Raw genomic sequence first — 27,949 nt, forward strand, 5'->3', positions numbered from 1 at the left:
TCAGGTCAAAACTAGTGGCATAGTTGGGTAGACAGCTATCGTTTTTGCCCACCTAGCACCCATTCACCGTTCTGACAATAATCTCTGATTTTCCTTGAGTCTACCTTACTGTGGGGGAAGAACATGTGACCTGATTTAGCCAATCAGCATAGCTCACACCCTTGTTCACAGCGACTGCTGTCCGTTTGGACACCTGATCCAATTTGCCAACAGGAATAATACCAAGACATCTACCAACACAAGTCGGAAAAAGACACTTCCTCTCCAGGGACACTGCTAGTAGTAAAGACGATAAAGTCTGGAGCTGTTGGAATCACCATTCTGAGCCTGATAACAAAGCTAACTCAGAGGAAAGCACCCTAGAGAGATGTCAAGAGACCTGAGTCCCTCCTGGGATCCAGTCATGCCTGATGGTACTGGACATTTCAATAAAGCCAACTGATAAATTCTCTTCTTCTGAGAATGACTTCGAATTGGATTTCTGTCACTTAAACTGAAAACATCCTGACCAACACTGAAGAAGAGGAGAAAAATACATCCTTAAGGCTCTTCAATACTTCACAGGGAAGCCTCACATCAGACGAGGTGTCCCGGGAGTGCAACCCTGTACGTTCCGGTGAAATTTATTGCCTGTCTTTTTGGTGAGGAGGATGGGGGTTGAGGAAAAAGAGGCAATGATGCTAGTTTCATTTATTATTTGCTACGTTTTCAGAATAAAGTCAACAGCTTTGTCTCAAGTGTTTTAACATCTCAGCTTCTCAGTTGTAAGAGCTATGATTAAACAGAATCTGATTTTCTACTTAGTGCAGAGGGAGAGAGAGCATGACATGGCGAAAAGACCGCCGAACTGAATCCAACAATCTGGTTTCTTTCTAATCTTCATCTGATCACCATTTGGCAGTGTGGTCTGAGACAAATCATCTTGCTTCTCTTGACTTCAATTTCTAAGTCTGTAAAATGAGCGCAGTATAACTATATCGCTTTCAGGCACCTGTCCGATTTTGGAATGGCAAGGCCACTAGGATTGGGCTTTCCAATCTTCAATGAGATCTAAACCCAAGAAACATATCCACGTGCATAAACACATAGTTATGCATACAGTATTATGGGGTTCACAACTCTAAAAGCCCATCTATATCTCTAACTGCTCCACTCTACAGTAACTAGGACACTTCTGCTTGTACTCCTCTGGTGACAGGGAGCTCACTATCTCACAAGGTAGCCAAATACAGTTAAACAGTTCTAGGAAAATTCATCTTCATATTGGACGAAGATCTGCACATCGTAGTTTCTACACATTGGTCCAAATTCTCCAGACAAACACGAAAAACGCGTCTCTCTACTGTATGTGACATCCCTTCATTTCTCTGAAGACTGTTTCTAACTTTTAAATGCAAATAACAGGAGAAATGCAGATGATCTGCCATGCAAATTATTTTACAGTGTGCTGTTATAAAGATTCTTTCACTTCACTCCAAATATGCCCGACACCCAAACGTAGAGGCTAAATTCCTAACAGGCACCACTGCATTAATGGGCATGGATCTAGGTTTTGCAAAGAAGAGAATTACTGTATAAGAATATCTTGAAACAGCATAGTCTTCCGGAAAGGGCACTGCATTACGAACCAGAAGACCAAGGGTAATAACCTGCCTCCCATTCTAGACACCTGTGTAGCGCTGGGCAAGTCACGTAACCTCTCTGAGCCTGTTTCTCATCTGTAAAATGTGACGAAATCTACCTCAAGTAGCATGCAGTGAGGAGTCAATGATAAAATGTTTGTAAAGCTCCTCGCCCAAGCTAGGCGCAGAGCAGATACAAGCTCTGAGAGCACCGGGGTGCATTCGATGCGATCGGCGCTCTCGCCTCCGGGATTCCCCTTCGCGAGCCGGAGTCTGCGCTCTGGGCTCGACTGAGGCTCCCTGGCCGCTCGCGCTCTTCTCTCCTTCTCCAAGATGGCGGTGGTCGGCGGCGCGGAGGCGGGATCCGGGCGAGCTAAGTGAAGGTAGCGGCGAGCACAGCCCCCACGAGACTGGGCTGGGCCCCCACCCCGAGGCGGCGGCGGCCCCGACCTGTCGCCACCCGCCGCCCGCCGTCCGCGACACTGCCCTGGGGGCGCCCCAGGCCCGTCGCGGCCTAGCCCAGGGGCCGAGCCGGGGACTGGAGTAGCGGCTGCAGTCCGCCCCCGGGAAGGGGCTGGAGCGGGCCGAAGGAGGAAGGCGGGCGGGCGCTGTTCAAATGGGGAAGGCGGGAAAGCTGCGGGGCCGGGAGGGGGCGTGCGGCCGCCCCGGGGGCCTGCGGGCCGGGGCCGCCCCTCCCCCTGCCCGCGCCGTCTCCGCCCTCGGGGGCGCCGGGAGTCCGCCGGGGACGCGGGAACCCGGGTCCCGGCCGCGGTGCGCGTGCGGACCCGGGGTGCGGGGTCCCCGGGGCTGTCAAGGCGAAAGGGCGCCGGGAACGGGGCAACGGGAGGGCTGGGTCCTTGGCTGGCAGGGGAGGATGCGAGTAGCTTTATTTGCACAGAGCTTTGTTGAACTAGCTGTTGCTGTAAAACAGCCGGGAGAATCCCATTGGTTTGCCGTGGGGACCACAAAAGTGGTGGTCCTGGGGGGCTCTTCGTGATAATAACCTGGTGTCGGCACTCTGCGTGTGGCCCAGTTTGAACGTGCCTTCGTAATGGTCTGCTTTCTCCATAAGGGCCCATTTCCCCCTACAGCTTTTACTTGTAGATTCACTTTATTTGATATGCAAAAGAGAAACATCTCCCTCCTTTCTAATGGTTAAGCTGCTGGCCGACTCTATACCTTCATAGCAGAATAAATAAAAAACTGAAGCCCAAGTCGAGCCTGTTGATTGGAGGAGGCTTATCAAAATTCGTATTGCTGGATTTTTGGAAATGTGTGTTGTCATCCGATCTGTGCGGTGGTCGTGGTTCCGCTTAATTGCACTGCAATGAGAGGATTCAGTCCCCACCCCGGGCTGTCGGCATCTCTGCAGTTTCCAGAGCTGGCAGGGGCTGTGAGTGCTGCATAGGTAGGTTCTTGGAGAGGGGAGTGGCAAGAATTCGGAATCGCTGTTCTGAGATTGGAGGAAACCGCGACGAGTATGAGAAGATAGCACCTGCTCATATCCTAGAAGTAACAATACCAAAAATTCAGACACTGGCAACAGCTGGATGTGCATCTTCCTTTTCCTACGCTGCCTGGCAATCTGAGTTCCTGAAAGGAGTTCTAGAAGAAGAGAAGGTGGAATCTGGAACAAGACACTCATCCTGGACCAGACCTGGATTTAGGATTTGACTCACTGCCGGGTTTCCTGGTTCACTTCGTTCACTCGTCCAATACTCATTTACATGCTGGGATAAAGAAATTTGTTAGTGATTGCCGGGGCTTGGATTACATCAAAAACATCTGGAAAAAAAAATTTTTTTTTTCAGTATTTACAATTTGAACTTTCAAAATAACAAAGTACTTACTGTATTGAGGATTTGAGGTTTTTCCCTAATTACTTTGGTAATCCAGAAAGCTGTGACCGGACATGATGCGCATATGCTTATCTACGAGAAGAAAGCCACTCTGCCCCCCACCCCCGTTTTTTCATATCCTGAAGAAAAGTCCCAAGAGTGCCATCTAACAATTTGCACATTTTATAAGTACACATTTTTTTGATGGGATATTTCTTACTTCCAAAAGCAATATGAAATAATGAACTTTTACTTATGTTGTCAAGTCTTTGCACACTGAGAGGAACAGAATTGTAAAATTATCCCTGCCTCTTGGAAGTTGTCAACATCGAATTCTATAAACCAAAATTATGGAATTCAGGAGAATGGGTTTTAACACCTGTTTTATATTTGCCAACATTTAATTATGACCTGTTTTCTGATGCGAAAATCAAACCTAATATTTTTCATTTTCATCCTCACGATCTGCTGCCTAAGCCTGCACTCTGAATTTGCCATGGACAATATTCAAGACCCAGAAGGAATATCGGGAGTCCTGATCTTATATAAATGTTGCCCTAACTCTGCCTTTCTTCCACACTGTTGCTTAAGACTTTATCTGGTTTCATCTTTCTTCTGTGAGCCAGCAACCAAAACTTACTCCTTGGCTGCAATATCCTGATGTTAAAGAACTTAGAAATTCAGGGTCCATCAGTTCCCAGCTGTGAGTGACACAATCCATTGTGTTTAATGTCAGTTTTTTTAAGCTCATGGCTGTCCCAATTTTTTAGTGAATTGGACTTGTCTCCAGGCCACGTTTATTTTTTCTTATGGGTTATTTACTCCTATAATTTATAAAATGCTCTCTAATGTTTTTTATCAAAATTTAAGTAGCAGCAGGCCTAATTCCAATACATGATGCTAAAGCAGCACATGTCTTCGGTGTTGGCGTGTGCCTCTGAGAATCAGCTCCTAATTTTCTGTTCCCTTTCACAACTTTTTATATTTGCTGGTAGTTTTTCAAAGCAGTCACCTACCTGTGAGACCATGAGCACTTTTTCATAGTTTAGTAAGTGGCCATTGTTTTCTTTCTCGTACTGTATTCGGAACTTTATTCTGTCGCTCCGTTTTATGTTAATTTTGGTGTTACCAAAAGGAAGGCCTGGTTATAAACTCAGGTCCTGCCTCCGCTTCTGATAGAAGTGCATTTTGTTGACAATAGGTGGTGGCCATGTTGATGATGATGAATATTTATGATTTTCCCCCCATTATTTCTCAAACATTTTTTGCCAAAAATTACTTGGCATGAGAAGCATTTAACTTGAGGTCTCAAGTTGTGATATTTCTTGGCATTATCACCATATGAAAACTAAGGGCATCTATATATTTTCCCAATAAACTTGATATTTCAGTGTCAGTGAAATGATATACTCTCCTCTCAAATGAATGGATATAATTCCAGATGACATTCCCCCTCCCATTCCCCCTTTTGGAGTTAGTGCCACTTGGGTGGAAAGGGGAGGACAGTAATACCTATTTGAGAAAGTTTAATGCTAAACACGAAAAACTGGCTACATTATGTATCTTGCCTCCTTGTATTTTTACATGAGGCTTGATCTCATATCCCATCCATTTCCTTTGAAAAAGCCTTTAAGGAAGCAGTTCTCCAGTTTATCTTTAAAATAGCTCAGTTCATTGCATTTCTTTTCTTCACTCCAGCTTCTCCTACCTTGACCAAATCCATTCTTAATTCCACTTCTTAGGGAAGTAAAAAAATGCTTTTTTATGTTTCTTTCCTTAATCTTATTTGTAAGTCACTCTGGGTAACACTTTCTGTTTTCAACTTCGGCATGTCTGTGCATTGTATTTTATCTGACTTGTGCAATGAAGTCTTTTCGTTTATTTTAACTGTAATTTATGAAAGTTTTCCTTGTTAATTCATCTCTTTCACAAGTTACTAATACTTCAGTATTAGCCACACCTATGTGAAGGGATTGGCAATGTCTCATTGAAGTGTCCTTCAGCATTTCTAGATCCATTATAGTAATGGAGGTAAAATAAAATTTAAGTAAATGGCCAGTCCGATCAACTTTTAAGCATTTTCCTCACTGGATGAGAACATGTTCAGTAATCCTTAGTGTATAATTTTTAAATTTCCTGCAAAGACTTTTCCTGCAGGAATTGTGACATTGCCTGTCCATATGTATTTTAAGAACTTTACCTTAGAGTGTAGTTTATGGCTCGTCATCTTCAAAGTCGACATATAAATTTGAATGCCAAAAAATAATTTTAACAAATTCAAGATAATACTTAGAACATTTAAATTATAGTAATTCTTCAAATTAGTTAATAATTTCGTCACTCATGGACAAATGATAATTCTTTCACCTAGCCTTTAAGAAAGGTTTGATAGTGTTGAAAGCTATCATATGGCCAACTAATAAAAGAAGTCTACCTACTTTTACATTTTTGTGACTTTGAGCAAATTCATATAGCCCAACAAAATGCATACCAAAAAAAAATGCTTTAAATATCTTTAATATCTCTGTTATCATTTCTGTCTAAAGTGCAGTACAATAGATTTTAGCCTGTCACCAATCCAAATGGTAGGATTTTATAGTCTTGAATGTGTGGTGTAATCTGTCTTCCTCTGCATCTTGCTTTATCCATGCATTCTGTGACCATACCTGAACCTCTCCCTCTGACTTAATGTCAGTTTTTACCTTCTCAGTGTTGTCAGTCCTGTTGGCATTTCAGAAATCTCACAATTTTGCAATATTTTTACGTGTGAAGTATTTTATATACTTCCCCAAACAACAACTTTAAAACATGAATCAAATCAAATTAAGCCAAGTGTACTTCCTGCAGTTTCAACCCCAGTATATTGACAAGTAGAATGAGGAGGTGACAAGACACCCCTTTATTTTTTGCTGCCCTTCCAGTCTGCCCTTGGATCACTACGCATTTGCATCTGGAAGGTTGCTTCTCCACAGTGATTTCGCATTACAGGAGGGTTTTCCTTCTTTGTTTCTCAGACCTGGTCCTGTAGACGGGAAGGAGCCTGGACACAGTGACATTCTCAAAGGCCCTGCAGGACCGCCATGGCTTATGATGACTCCGTGAAGAAAGAAGGTATGACCCCTTAATCTGAGAAGCATTTCAAAGGGGGTGTCCTCTTCAGTCCTTGCAGCCCATGGACATAGAGGCCAGGACTGGCCATCACAGCCTGGACTCCCAAGTGATGACCCAGAGCACTGTTAAGCCTCCACGTCTTCCCCAGACTGGGCCCATGGAAACGAAAACCAAGACAGGGTTCCAACACGAGAGCCTGAAATATAGTAGTGTATTGGGGTGATCTCCTGCAGCACTCGTGGTCCTTGCCAGCTCCAGTGTGCAGGACTTGGGGGCTAGGAATCAGACTGGACTCCCACAGAGCAGCACAGCGCCTGAATCCTTATTCTTTTCAGCCTTACCTCTGCAAGTCTGTGTTCACCTACCAAATCACAACTAAGAAACCATGTCTGAGGATGTACATTGGGCCTTTGCATAGCATAGAACCATTGCTTCTTCAGGTTTGATTTTTGTGCTTGCAGCCAAGTCATCAAGAAATATTCTTGTCCCCTTTTATTCCCATGGACTTATTAAGATTATTTTAATTTAGAATCGGAGAGATTGTTGTATTACATATGTGACGACTTGGTTGTTAGTTACTTTCTCGTTGCTTTCCTTTCACAAATGAACCTGTGCTTCTCAGATTGCTTTGATGGTGATCACAGCTTCGAAGACATAGGACTAGCAGCTGGCCGAAGTCAAAGAGAAAAGAAACGTTCTTACAAAGATTTTTTAAGGGAAGAGGAAGAAATCGCTGCTCAGGTCAGGAATTCTTCCAAGAAGAAGTTAAAGGTAAATTCTAAACATTTGAATTAGTTAAGTTTTAAACTACATATATTTCCTAATATTTGAAGAAAGCAATTTCTTTTAAACAATCTTAAAAAGTAAAATAAACATCATCCACATCTAGTTTTTAGTCTTTTCTGTGTTTTACTTTGTTTTTCAAAGTCAGATCATCAAAAACCAGATTGGTTCCAAACTGCTTTTGCCTCATCATCTTATTCATTGGTCAATTCTTCTTCCTCTTCAATTCCAGGATAGCGAACTTTACTTCTTGGGCACGGACACACACAAGAAGAAGAGGAAGCACTCCTCTGATGATTACTACTATGGAGGTGAGGATGGGAAAGGGCAGCAGGTGGGACAAACACATCACTGGTTCTTGGAGTCGGGGTAGGGGAAGGGATCCAGATGTTGCTGACTCAGTGGCCTATTTAACAGGACAGTGGTTCTTGTTCTGAGTGCCGATAAACCAGTGTGAAGGAGGAGAGAGGTGGAGGGCTGGTATTTTGGAGGATTCAGCATAGAAGAACAGTCTTCATTTGTGATACACCAGGTACCAGGTTCCTTCTCTCCCCAATCATCCACTTATCTTATGCCCATTGTTATCTAGCATCCTTTTGCCATATGTAGTCCTAGGCCCTCTGGCCTGCACCTGTGGGTTACTTCTCAAGCCAGTACATATCCACTCACGGACCAGCTTTTCTTAGCTGTATTATGCACAGAGCTGACAAAACTAACTCTTTACTAGAATGGGTTTGTCCCGAACACAAACAAACTACTCTGTCTGCAGTGTAATCTAAATCATAGCTACAGTTGACCCTTGAACAACGTGGGGGTTAGGGGCTCTGACCCCTGTGCAGTTGAAAATCTGCATCTAATTTTTGACTCCCCCAAAACTTAACTACCAGTAGCCTATTGTTTACTGGAAGCCTTATCGATATATAAACAGTAAATTAACGTGTATGCTGTATGCTATACATGTTATGTACTTTATTCTTACAATAAAGTAAGCTAGAGAAAAGAGTGTTTTTTAAGGAAATCATAAGCAAGAGAAAACATTTATATCATTCATTGAAAAAAATCTGCATGTCAGTGGACCTGCGTAGTTCAAACCCGTGTTGTTCAAGGGTCACCTGTACTTGTAACGCCACCACTGTAGTCCATTCTTCTGGGTATGATCTTTTGGTTGCTTGTGAAGACTCAGTGAAGAAAACAACTTCAGTGGTGAGAACTCTCTCCAGGGTCAGAGGCAGAATCTACCAAGCCTCTTCGTCTCTGAATGTCTACCAAGCACATCATCTCTGAATGTCAGGAACCAGTCGAAGGGCCTCCCCTTAAGTTATTCCTGTTAGCTTCTTCCTCGTGTTAGTTGGGTGTTTTTGGCACGAGAGGAAACTTGTTGGAAGTTGCTCCATCATATGGACACTACTTCTCTTAATTATTTCTAGATATTTCGTCTTTGGAATCGTCACAGAAGAAAAAGAAAAAATCCAGCCCACAATCTGCTGATACAGCTATGGACCTGCTGAAAGCTATCACTTCCCCAATGGCCGCGAGCTCCAAGCCCTCCAGAAAGACAGGGGAAAAGTCTTCTAGTTCTTCAAGCCATTCAGAGAGCAAAAGGGAACACCACAGGAAGAAAGTCAGTGGGAGCAGTGGGGAGCTATCCCTGGAGGATGGTGGTTCCCACAGATCCAAAAAAATGAAACCGCTCTACGTGAACACGGAGACGCTGACCCTCCGTGAGCCTGATGGCTTAAAGATGAAACTTATTCTCTCACCAAAGGAGAAGGGAAGCAGCTCAGTGGACGAGGAGTCTTTTCAGTATCCCTCTCAGCAAGCGACTGTAAAAAAATCCTCTAAGAAGTCGGCTCGGGATGAGCAAGGTGCTTTACTCCTAGGACACGAGTTGCAGAGCTTTCTGAAAACAGCCCGGAAGAAGCACAAGTCATCCTCAGACCCACGTGCATCTCCTGGCCCCGAAGGCTGTGGGTCTGACACCTCCCAGTTCCCAGAACCCCACAGTGCTAACCTGGAGCTTTCTGGGCTTGAACCTATCCTAGTAGACTCAGACTCGTCCTCTGGTGGGGAGCTGGAGGCTGGCGAGTTAGTGATAGATGATTCTTACCGGGAAATCAAGAAGAAAAAGAAGTCGAAGAAAAGCAAAAAGAAAAAGGACAAGGAGAAGCATAAAGAGAAACGCCACTCCAAGTCCAAGAGAAGTTCAGGACTTTCTGTCGCAGCAGTTGGAGAGGTCACAGTGACACCTGGCCCGCCCCCCAGCATCCCCTACACTGGAGCAGCTGCCCCTCCTCCGTCACTTCCTGGCCTCCACACCGAGGGGCATAGTGAGAAAAAAAAGAAAAAGGAGGAGAAGGACAGAGAGAGAGAGAGGGGAGAAAAGGTAAAACATTTTTTAAAGTGTGGTTGGGGGTAAGAGATGAAGCAGGTTTTCCTTGATAGTAGTAAGTGGATTTGGAATTAAGCAGCTGAGGTGAACCCCTGGAAATGTAGCAAACCAACTCTCTTAGAATGATACCAAGTATAAAATACTGCCAGTGACTAGGTCTGTCTGCTATAAAAATAGGAGCAATCATAATTATTCATGGGTTTTCTTAATAGAGTTGTCCCATTGTGCCAAACACAGGTTTAGAAATACTGTGGCTTATTCTGACTGGTATTTAGAATTCATAGAATGAGCCAACCGCGTTTCTTTTCATTCTGAGCAGCTCAGTTTCTTTCACTGCCTGCCTGGGGCAGTCGAAAGATATGAAAGGTATTTTATGAGTTCATTTTGAAAAATGGGTTTTTGAAATTAGAAGAATAATGACCAAGTTAACAGAATAAGCTACTGGCTTTCCAGTAACTGGTGTTGGCTACGTTCTTGCATTTTTAGTGTCCAGTGGGTGTTCACCGTCTGAGAGCTTGCTCTTTGCCAAGCCCAATGCTGCAGTAGGTGCTAAGAGGTGCAGAGCTGAGCAGGACTTCGTTTTTGACCGTTGCGAACGCGCCGTTGAGATAGGAATGACAAATTGGCCACCCTGGTTCGATTTTTCTTCACAGCTTGGAAAATGCCTAGCAGTTGTACTTTCGGGGATGATGACTATGTCATTAAAGGTTTCGTTTTTTAAAAAATGTTTTCCCCGATATCAAAGTAATATATCATTTTAGTAGAAATTTAGTAATTCAGAATAGTAGAAAAAAGTCAGTCATAGTTTTGCCACCAAAAGACAACGGGTTTCTTCCTTTGTTTATACATCTGCAGAATGAAATGTCAGATGAAATCTGAAAGAAAAGCTACTAAGAAAGAGAAAATCAAGTATATTAAGAATTTGGGAATGGCAGTTTCATTTCAGTCTATAATCAAGGTGCAAGTTATTTTTCCCACTTCAAAGGGTGCCTTTTAAGAAAGTATATATGTCTCAGAAAGAAAAAACAAAACTATACCTTCTGAGCCAAGAATCAAAGTGAGCATAAAGAACTAGATAGTCAGATACTAAGTCAGGCTTTGTTCATTTGTTTATTTGAAAATTTCTTCAAGAAAGAGCATATATTCTGTGTAAGATTCTGTTTGTCCTAGGAATTTTCATTTTAGTGATACATGATAATGTCATAAACTAATCTTACAGTGCTGAGTCGGGGAGGGAAGGGTAGTCAAAGAAAACTTAAAGAAGAAATAGGAGTTCAGTAGAAGGAAATGCATGGAGGCAGAGAGACGTTTAGGAAGTAGCATTGCAAAACAAATGAGCTCTATCTAGGCCTGTGTTTGTAACTGCCTGGTGAATCCACCTGGATGCCTTGGGTACCTCAGACTTCTAACCTGCATCTCCTCTTCCATCTCTTTTTGTTTTCCTCATGTCCTACCAGTCAGCCCACACTCAAACCTACATGTATATTGCTTTTCTCAACACTTTATTATGAAATTTTTGAAACAAAAAGAATTGAAAGAATTGTACAGTGAACACTATATGCCACGCACTGAAATTCTACAGTTGATATTTTGCTGTTTGCTTTATCATACACCTTTCCATCCATGAGTCCATCTTGTCTTTGCTAATGTTAAGTTCAAAGTAAGTTGTAGATATCATTCACGTCATTCACCCCTAAATACATCAGCTTGCATTTCATTAACTTAAGCCCACATTGTTTTCAGAGCTCTTTTATATAAAACTTACATACAGTAAAACACACAAATGTTAAGTATACCATTTGATGAGTTTTGATAAATGCACACACCTGTGTGACCAAGTCTCTATCAAGAGAGACTTTACCACCATCGCACAGAGCTCTCTTACCCCTTCCCAATTCCCACCCCCTGAGACAACCACTGTTACGATTTTTTTCATCTTGTGGTTCACCTTCTTTATGGTTCATGTTTACATTTCCCTCTTACCTGCCCTCCTCTATTTCCACCCAAGTGTTAAGCCTGATATTCCTCCTCCTCCTCAAACAACTTTCACACCACTGTCTTGAGCCTCATCCTTCCCTGTACTTAATGCAATAAATGGCCTCCTTTCCATTTTTTCCTTCATGCGGTTAATCTTACACATCAATACCAGAATGGTCTTAAGTACCACTTTGATGATGACAGTCCTCCATTCAGCAACCTCAGTGGACCCTTACTGCCTTTATGTTAGACTGAAAGCACCAAGAGGACCAGGACCATGTTTCTTGCTCTCCACTCATCCCTGGTACCTAACCCGCAGTCGTGCCTGTGGTAGATAGGCAGTAGATACTTGTTAAATATCAAAGTCCAAACCCTTGGCCAAACGTTTATAATTATCGGTGACTTAGGCCTAAACCTCCCTTTTCAACTTTACCTCTTATTAGTCTGCTTTATCTACACTGTGTGGGGACTAAACTTGTTTCCCATACATTCTTACCTCCGTTCCTTTGCTCATTTTTTTCAGAGGCCTTCCCCTTCTGCACATACTGATGCTATGCCTTCCTTCCAAGACCTAACCAAATGCTATCTAAGGCATCTGGCCCTCCAGTCAGAATTACCTTCTGTACTCCCATAACACTTTACTGTCTCTCTTTCATTGCACTTATTTTCTTAATGTTGGAGTTATCTTTGTACACGTTTCATTTCCCATATTAAAGACTATAAGCTTCTTACAGGTGTTTGAACTCCTTGGGGACTATTTTAGTCACCTTAATAGTGCCTCTACTCGTCAGTGTCCTTGGTACACTTCTTGTGATATATGTCAAATGAATGACTATATGAGCAAAAACACGTATTGAAAAAGCATGTTGGGAGCAAATTGTAGAGAATTTTAAATGCCAAAAGAAAGGATTTGGCAGTGGGCACTTTGGGCTTGTGAGCAGGGTTTAGACGTGCTCTAAAATATAACTTAAGAATAAAATAATAGAGTCATACCAAGGGGTTCAGACTGGGGAGAGACTTGAGACAGACCACCCAGGAGGTTTTTATAGTCCAAAGTCACTAATAAAAGCCTTAGAAATGAATTTGAAGAGACAGAATCAGGGGAGACTCTGAAAGAAAAGCTGATGATCTGGCAACTGGGCTTGGATCTTGGAAGTCAGAGACATAAGTATAATGATGTCCCCTAAGGTTTTGAACCTGGGTGCCTTGGAAAATAAAATTATAGTTTTCTCAAGGGTAGAGACTATTTACCCCCTAGCAGTTGCTAGTGAAAAATGAATTCTAGTTTATGGCAAAAAAAAAACAACAACAAAAAAAACCCATTATGAATCAGTATCTGATCACGACTGTTCAAACCTGATGTGGTTATATTTTGAACATAGTCATTCATTTACCCATTAAATATGTAAGGACACATGCTGTGTTTCTCAAACCTGACATATGCCTAAAAATTTCCTGTTGAGTTTTAAAATATATCCTTTCTTGGGTTTTGTTTCAGTATAAAACATAAGTGCCTGAAAGTCCACCTAGAGGTTGAAAGGAATGCTTCAGGAGTGTCCCTCAGCCTGCAGTGAGCCGAGACCAGAGAGCCCTGGAGATGCTCACGGCCTCTGTGACCCTGTCCACCTTAGATTATATGACCAGGACTGTAAGAAAAATATAGAAGCAAAAAGAATAGCTGGTTTGGGAGAACAGGATAAGTTAGGTTTAGATTTTAAGATATAAGCATCAAGAGAGTCGACATATCTAAGTGGTTAAGAAAGTGAGCCAGGGAGCCAGACCCCTGGGCTTCAAACCCTGACTCCACCCCTTACAAGCTATGTGGTGTTGGACAAGTCACATAACTTGTCTCCGTACGCTGGGGGTGATCACAGACCTGCCTGATGGGGTTCTTAAGGATTAAATGAGGTAATACAAGCGTTTAGGGCTTCCGTGTGGCGAGGCCTGGGCGCCACAGCAAACTCGAAGGGGTACTGCTAGATATTTTAAATAAATTTCCAAAAGAGACAGCAGTACTTGACATGTGTCAGATACCTTATGAACTACTAGCTCAGAGTAGTTCAGTTTCAGCATTTATCACATTACGTTCCTTTCAGTAACGCCATTTCTTTTCAAAGCTGGGATTTCTGTGATTGCTGTGATCAAAAGCACGTGCCACGTGAAAAGCCACATAGGCACCGTGAACCAGATAGTGTGATGCTATGTGAAACTAGTCCTGTTGAGATGTATAGATGTTTTTAAGTTAAAGAGGTAGAGTATAGCGAAGTGGCTGAAAGCGTGGACTCCTAATTGAGCAGACTTGGTTCTTAGTCTAGGCTGCTACTTACTAGCTTTGTTCTCTTGAGATTGCTTCCTCACTTCTCTCATTTGTCAAATGGGGTCATTTAGTTTAAATTAGGTGATACAGGTAACAACACACTTAGCGCAGGGCATGGCTCAGTGAATAGCTGTTGTTACAGTTACTGTTGCTTTCATCCTAAATTCTTCAAAGGCACAAAATACACTTGAAAACATCTTCTTAAAATTTTAACCACTCATTTCATATAGACTAAGGAAGAAAAACTCTGCTTTTATGGTTTTGTTTTGCTTTTTACTATGACACCCACCTTTTCGGAAGCAAACTCGGCAGTGATCTCACCTATTTGGAAAACGGTGAACCAGAAAGAACAGGCTTTCCAAGGAGCAGAAGCAGGTGTTGCAAAGCCCGTTCCTACAGCTGCTTGGACAGCTTCATGGGTACTGGGGGAAGGAGCCGGGCTCTCCAGTCTGTTCTCTCAGACTAGCCAACCAGTACTCAGCCTGCTTCACCTGCAAGGGGGTTGTGATGGTCAGATGCGGTCAGACAAATGAATGCACACTCTGGCCTTTTTACTCACAATTCTGAGACTTTCTTATTCATTCAGTGCATATCCTGCATTCACAGTGCCCCAGGCACTTGGCCAAATGCCGTGAATACAAAGATGAGTGAGACAGTGTCTGCTCTCAAAGAGCTTTGGGTGTAGAAATAGAGGTTGGAAAGTATTCAGTATATTGAACCTCATCAGAGTCGTGAGCTGAGGGAGCACAGGGAGAGCCTGGAAGCGTCAGAGAAGGTTTCCTGGGGGAGGTGTCATCTGAACAGAATCTTGAGGCCAGATGGGAATTAAGGAAGAGGGTGGTAGAGCTGAGTAAAAATTAGTAAATTACAATAATAATAGCTATATTTATAGAGGTTTCACCCTGTAAAGTGTTCTAAGCACTACACTAAGTTTTTTATGATATATCAGTGAATTTTCACAAGTACCTAATGATGCGTAGATATTACCTCCATTTCACAGAAGTAAGCTCAAAGAAGTGAAATTACCTTCCCTAAGACACCTGTTTAGTGGCAGAACAGGAATTTGAACCCAGGTTTTTCTGATTGCAGGATCATGCAGTTTCCACTATACAGGGTTTAAATTATATTCATTGGTGTATTAGAGATAGAAGAAGTATAGAATACATTTTAGAAAGATTTCCATTCAGAATGGCCAAAATAAAAGCTTTGGTGTGAAAACTTTACTTCTCTGGCACCATCTCCTTTAACCAGATCAGATTTGTGGATCTCAGTCAAGTTCATTCAGAAAAACATCAGATGGTTGTGATGGTTATGAGTATGGGCTCCAAGCCAGACTGTCTAAGTTCAGATGCTGGCCCTGCCACTCCCTAAATGTATGACTGTAGTTCTCAGTTTCTTCATCTTTAAAATGGCAGTAGTGATGGCACTTAGAGTTGTTAGGAGGTTTAAATGAGTTTCTACAGGTAAAGCTTTTATAACTGTCTCTTACGCAGTATTAGTATCAGTGAAGAGGTCGGGTTCCAGTCATCAGAAACAAGCTAAGTCGTATTTTTAAGATTCAAGGTTATATTTTGCCTTAACCCCCATATGTGTTATCCTTTAAAACAAGTCGTTAAACTAGAGTCATGGATGGACTTGAAGAGGGCTTTTCTTCAAATTCTCAGAGTCCTATGACCTCAAAGAGTTAAGCAGAACTGCTTATAAAGAGCATTGACAAGTTGTTCTTTGAAAGGTCTTGTTTTTGTGACATATGTCATCGAACATTTAAAAGGATGTTCTGGCTATAAAGTTACAACATTCTGAGAATCACTTAGTAAGTGGACTTGTTGCAAGTCATTTGCTACTAATAAAACAGTATCCAAGTTTTCAGAATGTTAACATTTCATTAAAGGCGAGTCCATGTTATTCCAGATGCAGCCACTGTGATTCACTTGCAGAACTGTATGTTCAAGAAAGTCTAGAGTGGAAATAGTGGCCTTGCATTTGAATCACGTGGAAATGTTTTATATGTATAGAGATCACCCATTGTTTGTGTATTTCTAGCTACTAAATGTGTGCCGTGGAAAAATTTTAACCCCTTAAGTTTGAATTTCGAACTTAGGTCCACAGACTGGAGCTGCATCTTGCATAATGGTTAGGTTCTAAGGTCAGCACATAAGGTGAAAACTGTTACTTTCCCTTGAGACTCCCTTAGGAAGGCTCCACAGTGGAGGCCAGCAGATTCTGAGTCCAACAGGTCAGCCCGATGCAGCTAGATATTTTCCTCTTCAGCACCAGATGAAATCATTAGTGTATGTTCAGGAGCCATAATTTTTTAATTATTTTGAATAGTGTTAGCTCCAGACAGAATCACACGTGATTGGTGGTGAGTTGCACACACCGAGAGAGACCAAGAACTATCTGGGGAAAGATCTATGCTCTGTATCGCACTTTTCACCAAGGAACAGATTCTTAGAGTGGAATCACCCAGACTAATCATACATGTGTTAATAAATGCACGGCAAAGTACTTGATAGGTTACTTTTTTGTTACCTTTGAAATCTTTCCTTTTCAGTCTCTGCTTTTTCTTTGCCATTGAAATACTTTTAATATCACACGTAAGAAGAGCCAGCCACTTCTCATGTACTTTATTCATGATCAAATAGTATATAGTATTAGTTGAAGCTGGGAAAGGATGGTGGGCCTTTAAACTTTAAAGTTCATGTGTTTTCCACTATTTTGTGCTGCATGACTGCCTTAGAATAAGATTTGGGCTTTGAGCTGATCCTCTTTACCTACTTACTATACCCAGTACAAGTACTCAATAAATACTAGTTTATTTTCAAGAGGAACCCTTTCTTCAGTATGTGGATTTGGATCTAATATTTTGGCCAGGAGTTCTAATGAGTTGTGTAAAGTTACCTTTAATTTTATAGTACAACTGTAAATAGCCTTGTAGAATAGGGAGCAGTAACCTTTTATAGTATTATATCATGTTTGAGAAAACATTGTTAAAACCCCTTGCAAGTTTTATAGTATAATCAAATGAGCTCTGCATCTTCTCAAGCACATATCCTTTCTACTGCTCTCAATATTTAGTAGTGAGATTGAGTCTACAGTTGAGAAAGATTTGGCTATGTATAGACTTCCACAGATTATTCTTTCATCACGTATTCTAAATGTCAGACCTACTGATAACCCGTTTTTAAAGATTAGTTTCATTTTTTTTAGTTTAAAATTTTTGAAGCTAAATTTGTAACATGCCACAATTTTTATCTCCAAAGAAGTGCCATCTCATTCAAAGCATTTACTGTGGAAGGTATTATGTGTTTCCATTCCTCAAAATGGTTTTAGAATTCCTTTTAGAATTAAAGTCTGAGCCATCACACAAGCTTTTTAATTGCCATCAGTCCCAGCCAGTCTTTGGTAGTTATTTTATGAGAACAATATTAGGTACTAAGTCAGGTGAACAGAGTGTCTGATTAGGCTTAGTTTAAAACAAGATACAACTCCACAAAGTCATGAGACAGGACTGACAGTGTTATTTGGTGGTCTGTTTTTGGTCATAAAATCTGACTTTTAAGGCAAACAAAAGTTCCCAGTAATTTTTAAAGCACAAAATATTCGTGTCATTTTAATAACTGCAAGATCAGAAAGGACTATCTTGGGAGGACTTATCATCATATTTTGATATTCAAAGATGAGGTTTAAAGGAAAGCCATACTGAAAACATCTAGTTTGTCAGATAAAGATTATAAAGGGATAATCCCTTCTTTTTAAATAGTTATCTCCCTCACCCCTACCCCAGTAAAGAAGCAACATATTTTTTTTTCTTTGGCCCATAATGCATAGCCTGGAAGTCAGGCTACCTAGGTTGTAGTCATTCTGGTGTTATCACTAACATAGTCGTGGGACCCAGGCAAGTCACTATTTTCTGAGTTTCCTTTTTCTGATCCTCAAAATGAGAGATTTGGACAGATGCCACCTAATGTATCTTTTCAGATAGGAAAACCTAACTTTTTTCCATCAGTCTATGGATAGTTGTAAATGGAATGTATAGTAAGATATAATCTTTGTTTTAAATATCCCTCATTGAACTGGCTCTTAAAAACCATGCTTTGCTCTTGAAATTGTCATGATAGAGTGAAGAATAAACATGCTTCAAGTAGTACAAAGCAGTTTATTGAAGCAAAAGAGGTTCATTGATCTTACATTGACTACCAGAGAATTGTCTTTATTTATTTACCTCTCACCTTGCACCACAAGAATGTGAACAATAAAATAATGATAAACTACAAGTGACAGTAAAAACAAGATTGGGGAAATTATAAGAATTCAAAACCAGAAGAACCAAAAAGAAAAAAAAAAAAAACAGATTTGGCTCTTGGTTTTCAGAGTTAAAAGGGAAATTACGTGGTGGTGACTTTCAAAGACGAGAAGAGTGACAGCCCAGGAGAAGTAGAGCATTTTCTTAGCACTTAGTTCTGAAAGAATATGTAAAACGGGATTTTGTGTAAGAACAACAAAGGGCTTTTCAAATGATTATCACGCAACTGCAACAATCTGAAACATCTAAAAATAAGTTAGCGTGTATTTTTTACCTTCTAGAAGTAAAACTGATAGTCATATCTGCGTGATAAGTAACATGGATTAAAAATTAATTTTCCTGTGTAGGGAAGCTGATTAGTAGTTTAGAATTCTTTTATGACAAAGTGTAGATATCTTTCCTATTTTGTGACCAAGATTCAGGGTTACTCGACTTTGGTTCTAATTAAGTCTTACCCTGTTCTATTTTTATGTGGCACTAGCCAAAAAAGAAGAACATGTCAGCCTACCAGGTGTTCTGTAAAGAGTATCGTGTAACCATTGTGGCTGACCATCCAGGTATAGGTAAGAACATTTCTGATCTTTAGTTTTTTACTTTCCATTTGTATCTCTGAAGCAGTGCAATTAATTCAGTCGGTCAGCAGGCAGCTTCTTCCCATAGTATTAAAAGAATACAGATCTCATTTTTTTTCTCAGTTCTGCAAGTCATTCACCCCAGCCATAAGAGATAAGCTTTTCATTTATATTTCTTAAACTGATAAAATGGGAAACGGAGTAAAATTAAATGTTGTGAGACACAGTACATAAATATGCAGTTTACCTCTAAAACTCTACAGTTGGCCTTTTCATTAAACTGCCCTTGGGTGTGGAGTTATAGTGAAATGACTTACATTGTTCATATTTGTTTTTATATTAGGAGTTAGTGAGGTGAGAAAAACACTGCACTCTAGACCTTGGACAAGGTACTTAACCTCTATAAATCTCATTTGCCTAAGATGTAAAATAGCTTCCCGAACTTCTCATCAAGGCTGTTGTTCAACATGAGGCACAGGTCAAATCCCATAACAGATACGAAGGAGCTCTATCAAGACTGGCCTTGCTGTGCCAGGGGAAGGGCAGCACACACAGCGGCAGGGCTGCTTCCGAGATGCTCTCGGGAAACTCGTGTGTGGTTCTGAGCTCTCAGGAATTCAGTGAAAATCTAATATCTGTTATCAAATTTTACTTATTTTCCTTAACCTAAATTGATAAGCCCTGTATCATGGGATCAAATTAAACAACACTATAAAGATGCCTAAGGAATAAATTCCCAGAGAGTAGGTGTGTGAGGATTTGAGCCTCTCATGACCACCAAAACAGCCCCTTCCCTACAGAAAAGAACCAAGAAAACCGATGGGGTTTGGTTTGGTTTGCATTTCTGAAAAAATCTTGTGCTATTTAAATCTGATTTCACAGCTTTTTTTCCATTTGTTGCTCTCATCAATCTTCTGTTTTGCTCATAGTAAAACCTTTACTTTATGGGTTTTTTACTTTTTTATGCCAGATTTTGGGGAACTTAGTAAAAAACTGGCTGAAGTATGGAAGCAATTGCCAGAAAAGGACAAACTGGTAAGTATACTTTCTTATGAGCACATTTTTTAATTGCTTTATGCCCTCCAAGATGTGTGATTCTCCTATAGGCCATCCAGTTGAACAGTGCGGAAAATAGTGAAAAAAATGACAAATCAATGGAAAATGGTTTAGTAGAAAAGGGCATTAACGTTGGCTGGTGCCAGTTTATTCTAGGTGAAGATTTAGCTGTAGGGAGGCTGTCTTTTCTAAACTCTTCTCATTTTTTTTTTTTTTTTTTTGCAACAACCTTGCCTTTGAGCCAAAATATGACCTAACTTGGGCAGTGATTAAAGTGTTAAAAGAGAATCTAAAGTCCCATTACTACAAATACCTACTCGGCAGTCAAGGTCTGAGAACTGAGGAAAGTCATCCAGTTAGTAGTCACCGAAAGGAATAAAAACGTGGAGACTATGTTTACTAGGTACCCAGCTTCCAGGTCGTCATCCTCATCAGCTGCTACCAAAAATGTGCCATACAGTCCGGATGCTAATAAGACAATGAATGACAAAGTCACGTCTGAATCCTTCAGAGTCATTTTCCAATTAGATGATATGAAAGTGGTCTGGGAATTAAAATTACCATCTTGCCGTAAGGTACAGCTCATCTAGGTGAAACAGCTGACATGTTTTTCACTCAGGTAGATTATCTTTAGTTTCTGTTTCTTGTGTCAGTGTTGTCCTGCTATGGCTATTGCTAAGCAGAGGTTAGAAAAAATATTTAAACCACATGGACATTACAGTGAGCTAGATGTTTACTCCATGATTTCACATTACGGTCTTAGAATGATCTGAAACTCAATGCTGACATCTGGCCATTGGCACTGAGAATGTTTGTAGTCCTGTAATCACTGTCTGAAGCCTGCTCAGTGACCCTTAGCTGAAAGGTTAGCATTAACCCTCCGTCTGCCCCTCCGACCCCGCTCCAGTGTTCCCTTTCTTTTCTTCATTCTATTCTTCCATGCCTGCTTTCCCTTTTACTTTTCTTTCTCTTTTAATTTATTTATTTTGCCCTGATCTGATTGCAGATTTGGAAGCAAAAAGCCCAGTATCTGCAACACAAACAGAACAAAGCAGAAGCCACAACTGTGAAAAGAAAAGCCTCCAGCTCAGAAGGTTCCATGAAAGTAAAAGGTAGCGACCACATCCCTCTCCTGTTTTTAATTATTTTCCTTAGAGCACTGTCAGTTTTCCTTCCTTACTGAGAAGTTGGGAGAGCAGCCTAGATTAGAAGCAAGTCTTAATACCCAGGTATTACTGAATATTATAGATTGCAAAAAAAGAAAACTAGAAAACGGAAATCAGAAGTCAGGAAACTTTGTAAAGGCCCAGAGTGTAAATATTTTAGACCTTGTGCATTGTCTGTCACATTTTCTTTGTTTTATCTGTAACCATTTAAAAATACAAAATTATTCTTGCCTCACAAGCCATATAAAAACAGGTCATGGGCCAGATTTGGCCAACAGTCCATAGTTTTGCTAATGCCTGGTAGAGCTCATAAAAAGGGAAAATCAGGAAAGACATTTTTGTGGTGTTCAAGGCCATATAGCAAGCTTGATCTCTTGATTTCATTTCTGTTCTCAGCTTCCTCTGTGGGAGTACTGTCACCCCAAAAGAAATCCCCGCCCACCACCATGCTGTTACCAGCCTCGCCGGCCAAAGCTCCTGAGACAGAGCCCATAGATGTTGCTGCTCATCTCCAGCTTTTGGGAGAGTCCCTCAGCCTCATCGGACACCGCCTGCAGGAAACTGAGGTGAGCACAGCTGTCAGCAGCATGACTCCCGTGAATGACATAGTTTGAATCCATTCAGTCCATATATATGCATTGAGCAACTACTTTATGCTAGGTTATGCCAGGTATTCAGGATATGGTGATAAAGAAGATATTTAGTAACAGAAACATCTGAAGATTTAGAATCAAAGTTTACACTAATACCATCCTATTGAAACAGCAGCACAAAATAAATTAGAATACCCTATAACATTTTTTCTAGTTTTATTGAGATATAATTGATATAACCGTTTAACTTATTTTTAAAAAATGCAGTGGAAAAAGTACAAATCCTATGGAAATTTTGATCACTTGTACTTCTAAGACAGTTTTTCTGCACATTTCCAGCAAGGTTTGGATTAGATTATAGAGAATTAAGAGTTCCTCTACTTTTTTGAAAATTGGTAGCAAAGAGGGAAATTGAGGTTCTCAAGCTCTTCATTACTCTGTACTTTACTTGACTTGTACAGTGCGATGTGCCCTAGGGAGATCTTTTAAACTTCAATTTCAAAATCACTTAACCTGCAGAGCTGTCATGTTCCTTTTCTATTATCATATTCAGTTTCTAATCATACTGCCCCCGTGGCTGACTCAGGAGTGTAGCATGTCAGTTTTCCTCTGGGTTCTAATAGGAGACTGCAGCAAAGAAATCAGGCTAACCTGCTAAAACCGTTTTGAAGCGAGAAATCAGTGTAGGAATATGAAACTGTTCACTTCTATGTGGAAGTTGACATATTATTCAACAAATAAAATGCCAAAGGCCATATGAGATAAAGCTGTATCTGAGTTCTTTGGCTAGTTTCAAAAATTTAGCAGGTATTGAAAAAGCTAGAGTACTTTCATGTAGGCTTAGCTATTTGAATGGATATAGATATTTCCAGAATAAAATGTTATGGAATCCTTATTTGTTTTCATAGATATTCTTATGTTTTCTAAAAAGTTAGAATTAAACATGGTTTATTGTATGCACTGTCCATATTCTAGATTTTTCCTCATATGTTCATTTAGTTTAGCAAATAATTTGTTGAGTACAAAGGCATTATTCCACAAACTTGGGGGAGAAGGAAATCTGAATAGCTTCCTGATTATTTCCTATCATCAGGAAACTTGCAGTCTAATTAGAAAGAGAATAGATACATAATTAGAAAATTAAAAGAAGCCAGCTTCTGTGAGCATTTGCTGTTACAATGCATAGTGACCAAAAAAAGGGAAAGAATTTTGCAGAATCTCTAGTCCACTTTTCTTTACATAAGTCTTATTGAGATATAATTCACGTACCATAAAGTTCACCTTCTTAAAATGTAGAACTTAGTGGGGTTTAGTATATTCACAGAATTGTAGACTCATCACTAGTTCCAGAACATCTTCATTACCCCCAAAAGAAACCCTACACCCATTAGTAGTCATTCCCATTTCTCCCTCTACTTCACTTTTTCTGACTTTAAGTATTTGCATATATCCTCACAGTTTTACAATTTTCACATATCACTTATACTGTATTGCTTTATATTTTTATGTAAATAAATCTGCCCATGCTTTCAGAATGATATTCTCAATATCACTGTGATGTTATTTTTCTAATATACATCAAAATGAATGTATATCAAAGTAATTTATGTTCACCTATGTGCCACCTGCAATTACATGCTACCTTTTAAGGAACATTGACTTTCTATAGTTTGTTGGTTGAAAAGATTGACTTACCTGAAGCCTAATTAAATTAAGTGACTATTACTAGCCTACATGGTTCCTGCCCTCAATTTACTTATAATCCATTAGGAGAGTCAGACATAAAATGTTAGCTATAATTAGCTGTAGGGTAAAAGTAATTGCTAACTTTCATGGAATGCTTACTCAGCCAGCTTTGGTTCAGAGTTCTATGTATGGATTCTTTCATTTAATTCACAGTGCACCTTTGAGAGGCAGAATTTTTATTCCTATTTTATGAAAGAAAATAGGTTAAGTAACTAGCTCTGGAGTTTAGCCCGCAAATACTATAACAGAGGCTTGGATATGGTGGCTCAAGGTACGTGCTCTTAAACTCTTGCTGTACCGCTTCCCTTGGCGGAGAGAGCTCCTCCTGTACAATGGACAAGGAATACAAGGGAAGGAAGGATCAGTAGTGTCCTTGAGACTGGGCACTTCTATGAATGGCAGTGACCTTAGCAGAGAAAGGGATGCTAGGAGGAGGGGTAGGTTATTTCTCATTACAACACATTGAAATTGAGAAATATCCAAAATGAGAGACCTAGCAGCCAGCCAACCAGAAATGCAGTTTTGGCAATGAAGATGTTGGTAATAATAGTAATAATTACTGATACTTTGGAGCCCTTACTATGTACCAGACACCATCCCAGCTACTTTATATCTGTCATTGACTTAACCCCCTCCATGCTACAGGTGTTGTTAGTGTTCTGTTTTCCAGGTACACCAAAGTAAGCAGCTTGAAAAACGAGTGAGCCAGCCAGGTGCTGGCCCCAGCAGTCCTGACCCAGAGCTCAGTCTCAGAAGGACTCTGCTATGCGGGCCCCCTAGGTGATACATCTTCACAGTACTTGTAGTTGAAGCAGATTACACAAGAGCTGGGCAGTGGTATTTGCAGCAAGCAATCTTATTTCTTCTCTCTTTGAATCAAAGATATAGACAATATGAATTGTACAAGATGTTAAAATTTGAAATGAACCATATTTACTTCTTTTTGAAAGTGAATAACCACCCAGAAAAAAGTACTATCATCAGCTATCAAAAACCACATGTGTGCATGTTTATATTAAATATTAATGTGTAGGACTGTAGAATTCTCAGTTACGACATGTGAGCTATATTCGTTGCAAAGAAAAATACTTTTGTATGTATGATCCCTACAAATCTTCCCAGCAGCTGGCTGAAGTAGGTAAGGCATTTTTTACTATTCTTTAGGGGTTTTTTTGTTTAACTATTCGCGACTAATCCAAGGTCACATAGAAGGTAAGATGGGTAAGAAATAGAGAAAAGAAACCTGGACTGTATCATAAAAGTTTTCTTCTTAAACAACTACAGACTTCTTAAAGCAGATCCCTCACATATCTGCCACCAGTTTCATAGAACTGCCTAAGGCTTAAAGAACCACATGAAGAGGTCAGCCGCAACGTGGAGGGAGCACTAGGGGTGTGATTTGAGCTACAGCTCACTCTCCTTAATGCTTTCCATTTCAGGGCATGGTGGCTGTGTCTGGCAGTTTGTCAGTGCTTCTGGATTCCATTATCTGTGCGCTTGGACCCTTGGCATGTCTGACCACACAACTACCTGAACTGAATGGCTGTCCCAAACAGGTCTTGGTGAGTTTTCCTTGTTCTTCTTGGATTTCGGGGGCCAGACCCCTTGGGAACCAGAGAGGCCCTGCCTTGATGAGCCCTGTCAGGCACAAAGCCATAGGCTTCTTGGCACATGACCCATAGGCTCCCCAGGAACACGGTAGTGCATTGTTGAGTGCATGCCACGCTTTCAGTGAAACTCGAAAACGTGCCATTTCCTAAAATAGTCCTTTGGAGAGAAGCATTCTAGCCCTCAGATGCAACTCCTGTGTCTCCTGTTTGCTCTTCTACACACAAAGAAAGTGCAGGAGTCCTCTGCCTCTTTTACTAGGATAATTGGGAAAAGTCAGCAAAAAAGCTCCTAGCATAATGCACAACAGGGTGCCATCTTCATTCCCCCAATTTTTCTTTCTCCTCTCTCTCCCCTGTACAAAGAACTATGTGTCAAGGAGCTAAGGTATAGTACTCTTCAACTGAACTTTTTTCTCATGTTTTGCAGTCAAACACTCTAGACAACATTGCTTACATCATGCCTGGACTGTGACAGCAAAGAATCCTGGGACAGAAACCTTATCCTACCCCATTGCTGGTTTGTGTATATATGGCTGTTCCAGATCCTTTCGCTGGCCCCTGGGTGTAGGTTTTAAATTTTTATATACATACGTATATATATATATATATATGTATAATGTACAGTATATACATAGGACTGTAACTACTCTGCTTTTAATAATTTTATGAAATGGCAAAGGTTTAGCCAAGAGGAAACCTTGGCATGAATATAGGCTTGGGGTTTTTTTCTCCTGTGGTGGATAAATCTGCCTTAAAAATCAATGTAACTTAGGGGCTGGGGGCTTGTTCTGGGTGCCAAGTGCATCTCTTTATGGACAGCTAAAATGTGATTTTTTTTCCAAACTCACTTGTACCTCCAGACCCATCTCTGACCATTTGCCTTACCTGTCTTACAGTCTGAAATGTAATAGGAAATATTATGGGAAAAGGCCAGTTGACTGAAAGTACAAAGCCTTTCAACTTGAAGCGACCCAGGTGGGAGGTGATAAAACCATTCCCATCTTAGAGTTATTGCAGCGGCTTAGGTGAACTTGGTAGGGGGTTCATTCCAATTCCTGCTATATAGGTGTCCATGTCTTGAAAATTATTGTAATCATTGGTACCGTTGGCAGCCTCAGGAGGGGCCAGGGAGTTCTGTGAGCCCTGGCAGCACCGTGGAGAGGGTAAAGCTGTCAGTGCCACCAGCTGAACTGCATATATTATAAGCTGACCCAGAATCTTTGGTCTGCAAAACGAAGGGCTAGTATCTTCCATTGGCAGCATTCGCTTGGCCACCAGGTCCTCGCAGGTTCTGCTGCTTCGCTACTTGGTGGTTGTGGAAGATGAACTTTGCCCAGCGCGATTCTTGGGTTCATCTTATCGGCCCCCCTGGTGGGCAGATACAGTGTTCTGCATTCCACACATAAGTGAATTGCAAAAAACGTACTCGATTCTCATGCAGGCTTATTTATGTACGTGTGTGAATGTGTGTGAATGTGTTTTAATTATGTGTATTTAACTCTTTAAAATCTCTTAGATTTTAATTTATCCTGTAAATTTCTGTATATATAATTTAATAACAAAAGCCTCCACCAGCAACAGCATGTGGAAGATACAGATTTGTTTTTCTTCCTCCCTTCCTTTCTCTGACCTCCTCTGAAAACTCCAAATCATTTACATTTTAAGGTATCATGCCTCAAAAACGAATTATTATGTCAGGATTCTAATTCTTTATAATTCAATAATGTCAAGAAAGTAAAATAAAAAGGAATGTTTCCATTCCCAGCTGCCCTTATTTCCAAAGAACCAGACTTTTGCTTCCTAGTTCCAAAGAAGACAGTTGAGCGCATCAGGGTTGTTTTCACATGTGGTGTGAGATTTCCTGCCAAAACCCAGCTCCAAGGTAACTGCTTTCCTCCCTAGGCCTGGACGGAGCTCCGAGCATCAGAGTAGACCTTGGAGGACAGTGCAGCCAGCCTGCATCCTTCCCTTCTCCCCTCCGGTGTGGTCATGGGGCTGTTTCATAAAGGTGTTCTGGCTGCTGAATGTCTTGCTCAGCTCAGAGAAGTTTTGGGATTTAATTGGGGAAACAGAAAGAAACAGGAATGTTTGGGAACCAAAATCGAGAACAGAAATCTTGTTTTGATTTCGTGTTGTTAGAACCTGTACCACGCCTCATCTGTACCCATGGAGATTTCCTGTTTGACACAGGGTGTGAAGGAAGACGTGGATTAGTACCGAAAGCAGTCAGTCCCGCCATTGTCATTTGTACACATTAATGACATCCTGATGAGGACTTGCTTTTTGTTTTCCTTTAAAATCCAGTCCTATTGTATTTGTATTTAAAAATTTGTATACATTTGTATAATAATCCGTACCTTGTGGTATTTGGTACTATTAGAGGAAAATCTTTGGATTCAGACCTTCTTGCAGTTTTATATCATTGTTTTATTTTGTTTTTTTTAAATAAAATTTAGTGGTTTGATCCAAATTCCATTACAGTTGTATAAAGAAATAAAATTTTGTACTTATATTATTAAAAATCACATTTTTAATATTTGTAGTCCAGTCTCCGCTATCTTTTCCCTGCTGCCAACCAAAGTTGTTTCAAAATTATAAAATCTGTCTGTTTTTCACATTATAGCCTATGATAATTTTCTTAAAAAGAGAAATCCATCTGGAATAGAGGTCAAGTTTCTGATCTTAACCCTGGACAAGCCCGATCCCTGCTGATCTCAGAAGCTAAGCAGAGTCAGGCCTGGTTAGTACTTGGATGGGAGACCACCTAGGAAAATCAGGCGCTATAGGTGTAAAAAATAAAAAAATACTGGATTATAAGCTGACAAGGTCCTTGCAGTCTGCGAGGTCAACCAAGGGTGGCAGC

At 40.7% G+C, this 27,949-nt stretch overlaps 1 protein-coding gene across 7 annotated transcripts; it reads left to right on the top strand.

Moving 5' to 3' along the window:
- The first annotated feature begins 1,931 nt into the window (after positions 1-1,931).
- HMGXB4 (HMG-box containing 4) lies at positions 1,932-27,622 on the top strand. Of its 7 annotated transcripts, XM_016161743.2 has the most exons (12): positions 1,935-2,005; positions 6,475-6,571; positions 7,194-7,342; positions 7,587-7,665; positions 7,772-7,886; positions 8,782-9,737; positions 18,825-18,906; positions 19,886-19,950; positions 20,978-21,083; positions 21,534-21,703; positions 24,916-25,038; positions 25,514-27,622. In XM_016161743.2, the coding sequence occupies exons 6-12, from the start codon at positions 8,850-8,852 to the stop codon at positions 25,556-25,558; spliced, it is 1,479 nt and encodes a 492-aa protein (XP_016017229.1). In that variant the 5' UTR covers positions 1,935-2,005; positions 6,475-6,571; positions 7,194-7,342; positions 7,587-7,665; positions 7,772-7,886; positions 8,782-8,849; the 3' UTR covers positions 25,559-27,622. The 7 variants fall into 7 exon arrangements, with proteins under 7 accessions (XP_036093316.1, XP_016017229.1, XP_016017224.1 ...); XM_036237423.1 differs by lacking the exon at positions 6,475-6,571 and having other exon boundaries at positions 1,932-2,005; positions 25,514-27,620; XM_016161738.2 differs by lacking the exon at positions 7,772-7,886.
- Positions 27,623-27,949: the final 327 nt, after the last annotated feature.

Source organism: Rousettus aegyptiacus, unplaced genomic scaffold, assembly GCF_014176215.1.
Source record: "Rousettus aegyptiacus isolate mRouAeg1 unplaced genomic scaffold, mRouAeg1.p scaffold_m13_p_2, whole genome shotgun sequence".
NCBI classification, from domain to species: Eukaryota; Metazoa; Chordata; class Mammalia; order Chiroptera; family Pteropodidae; genus Rousettus; species Rousettus aegyptiacus.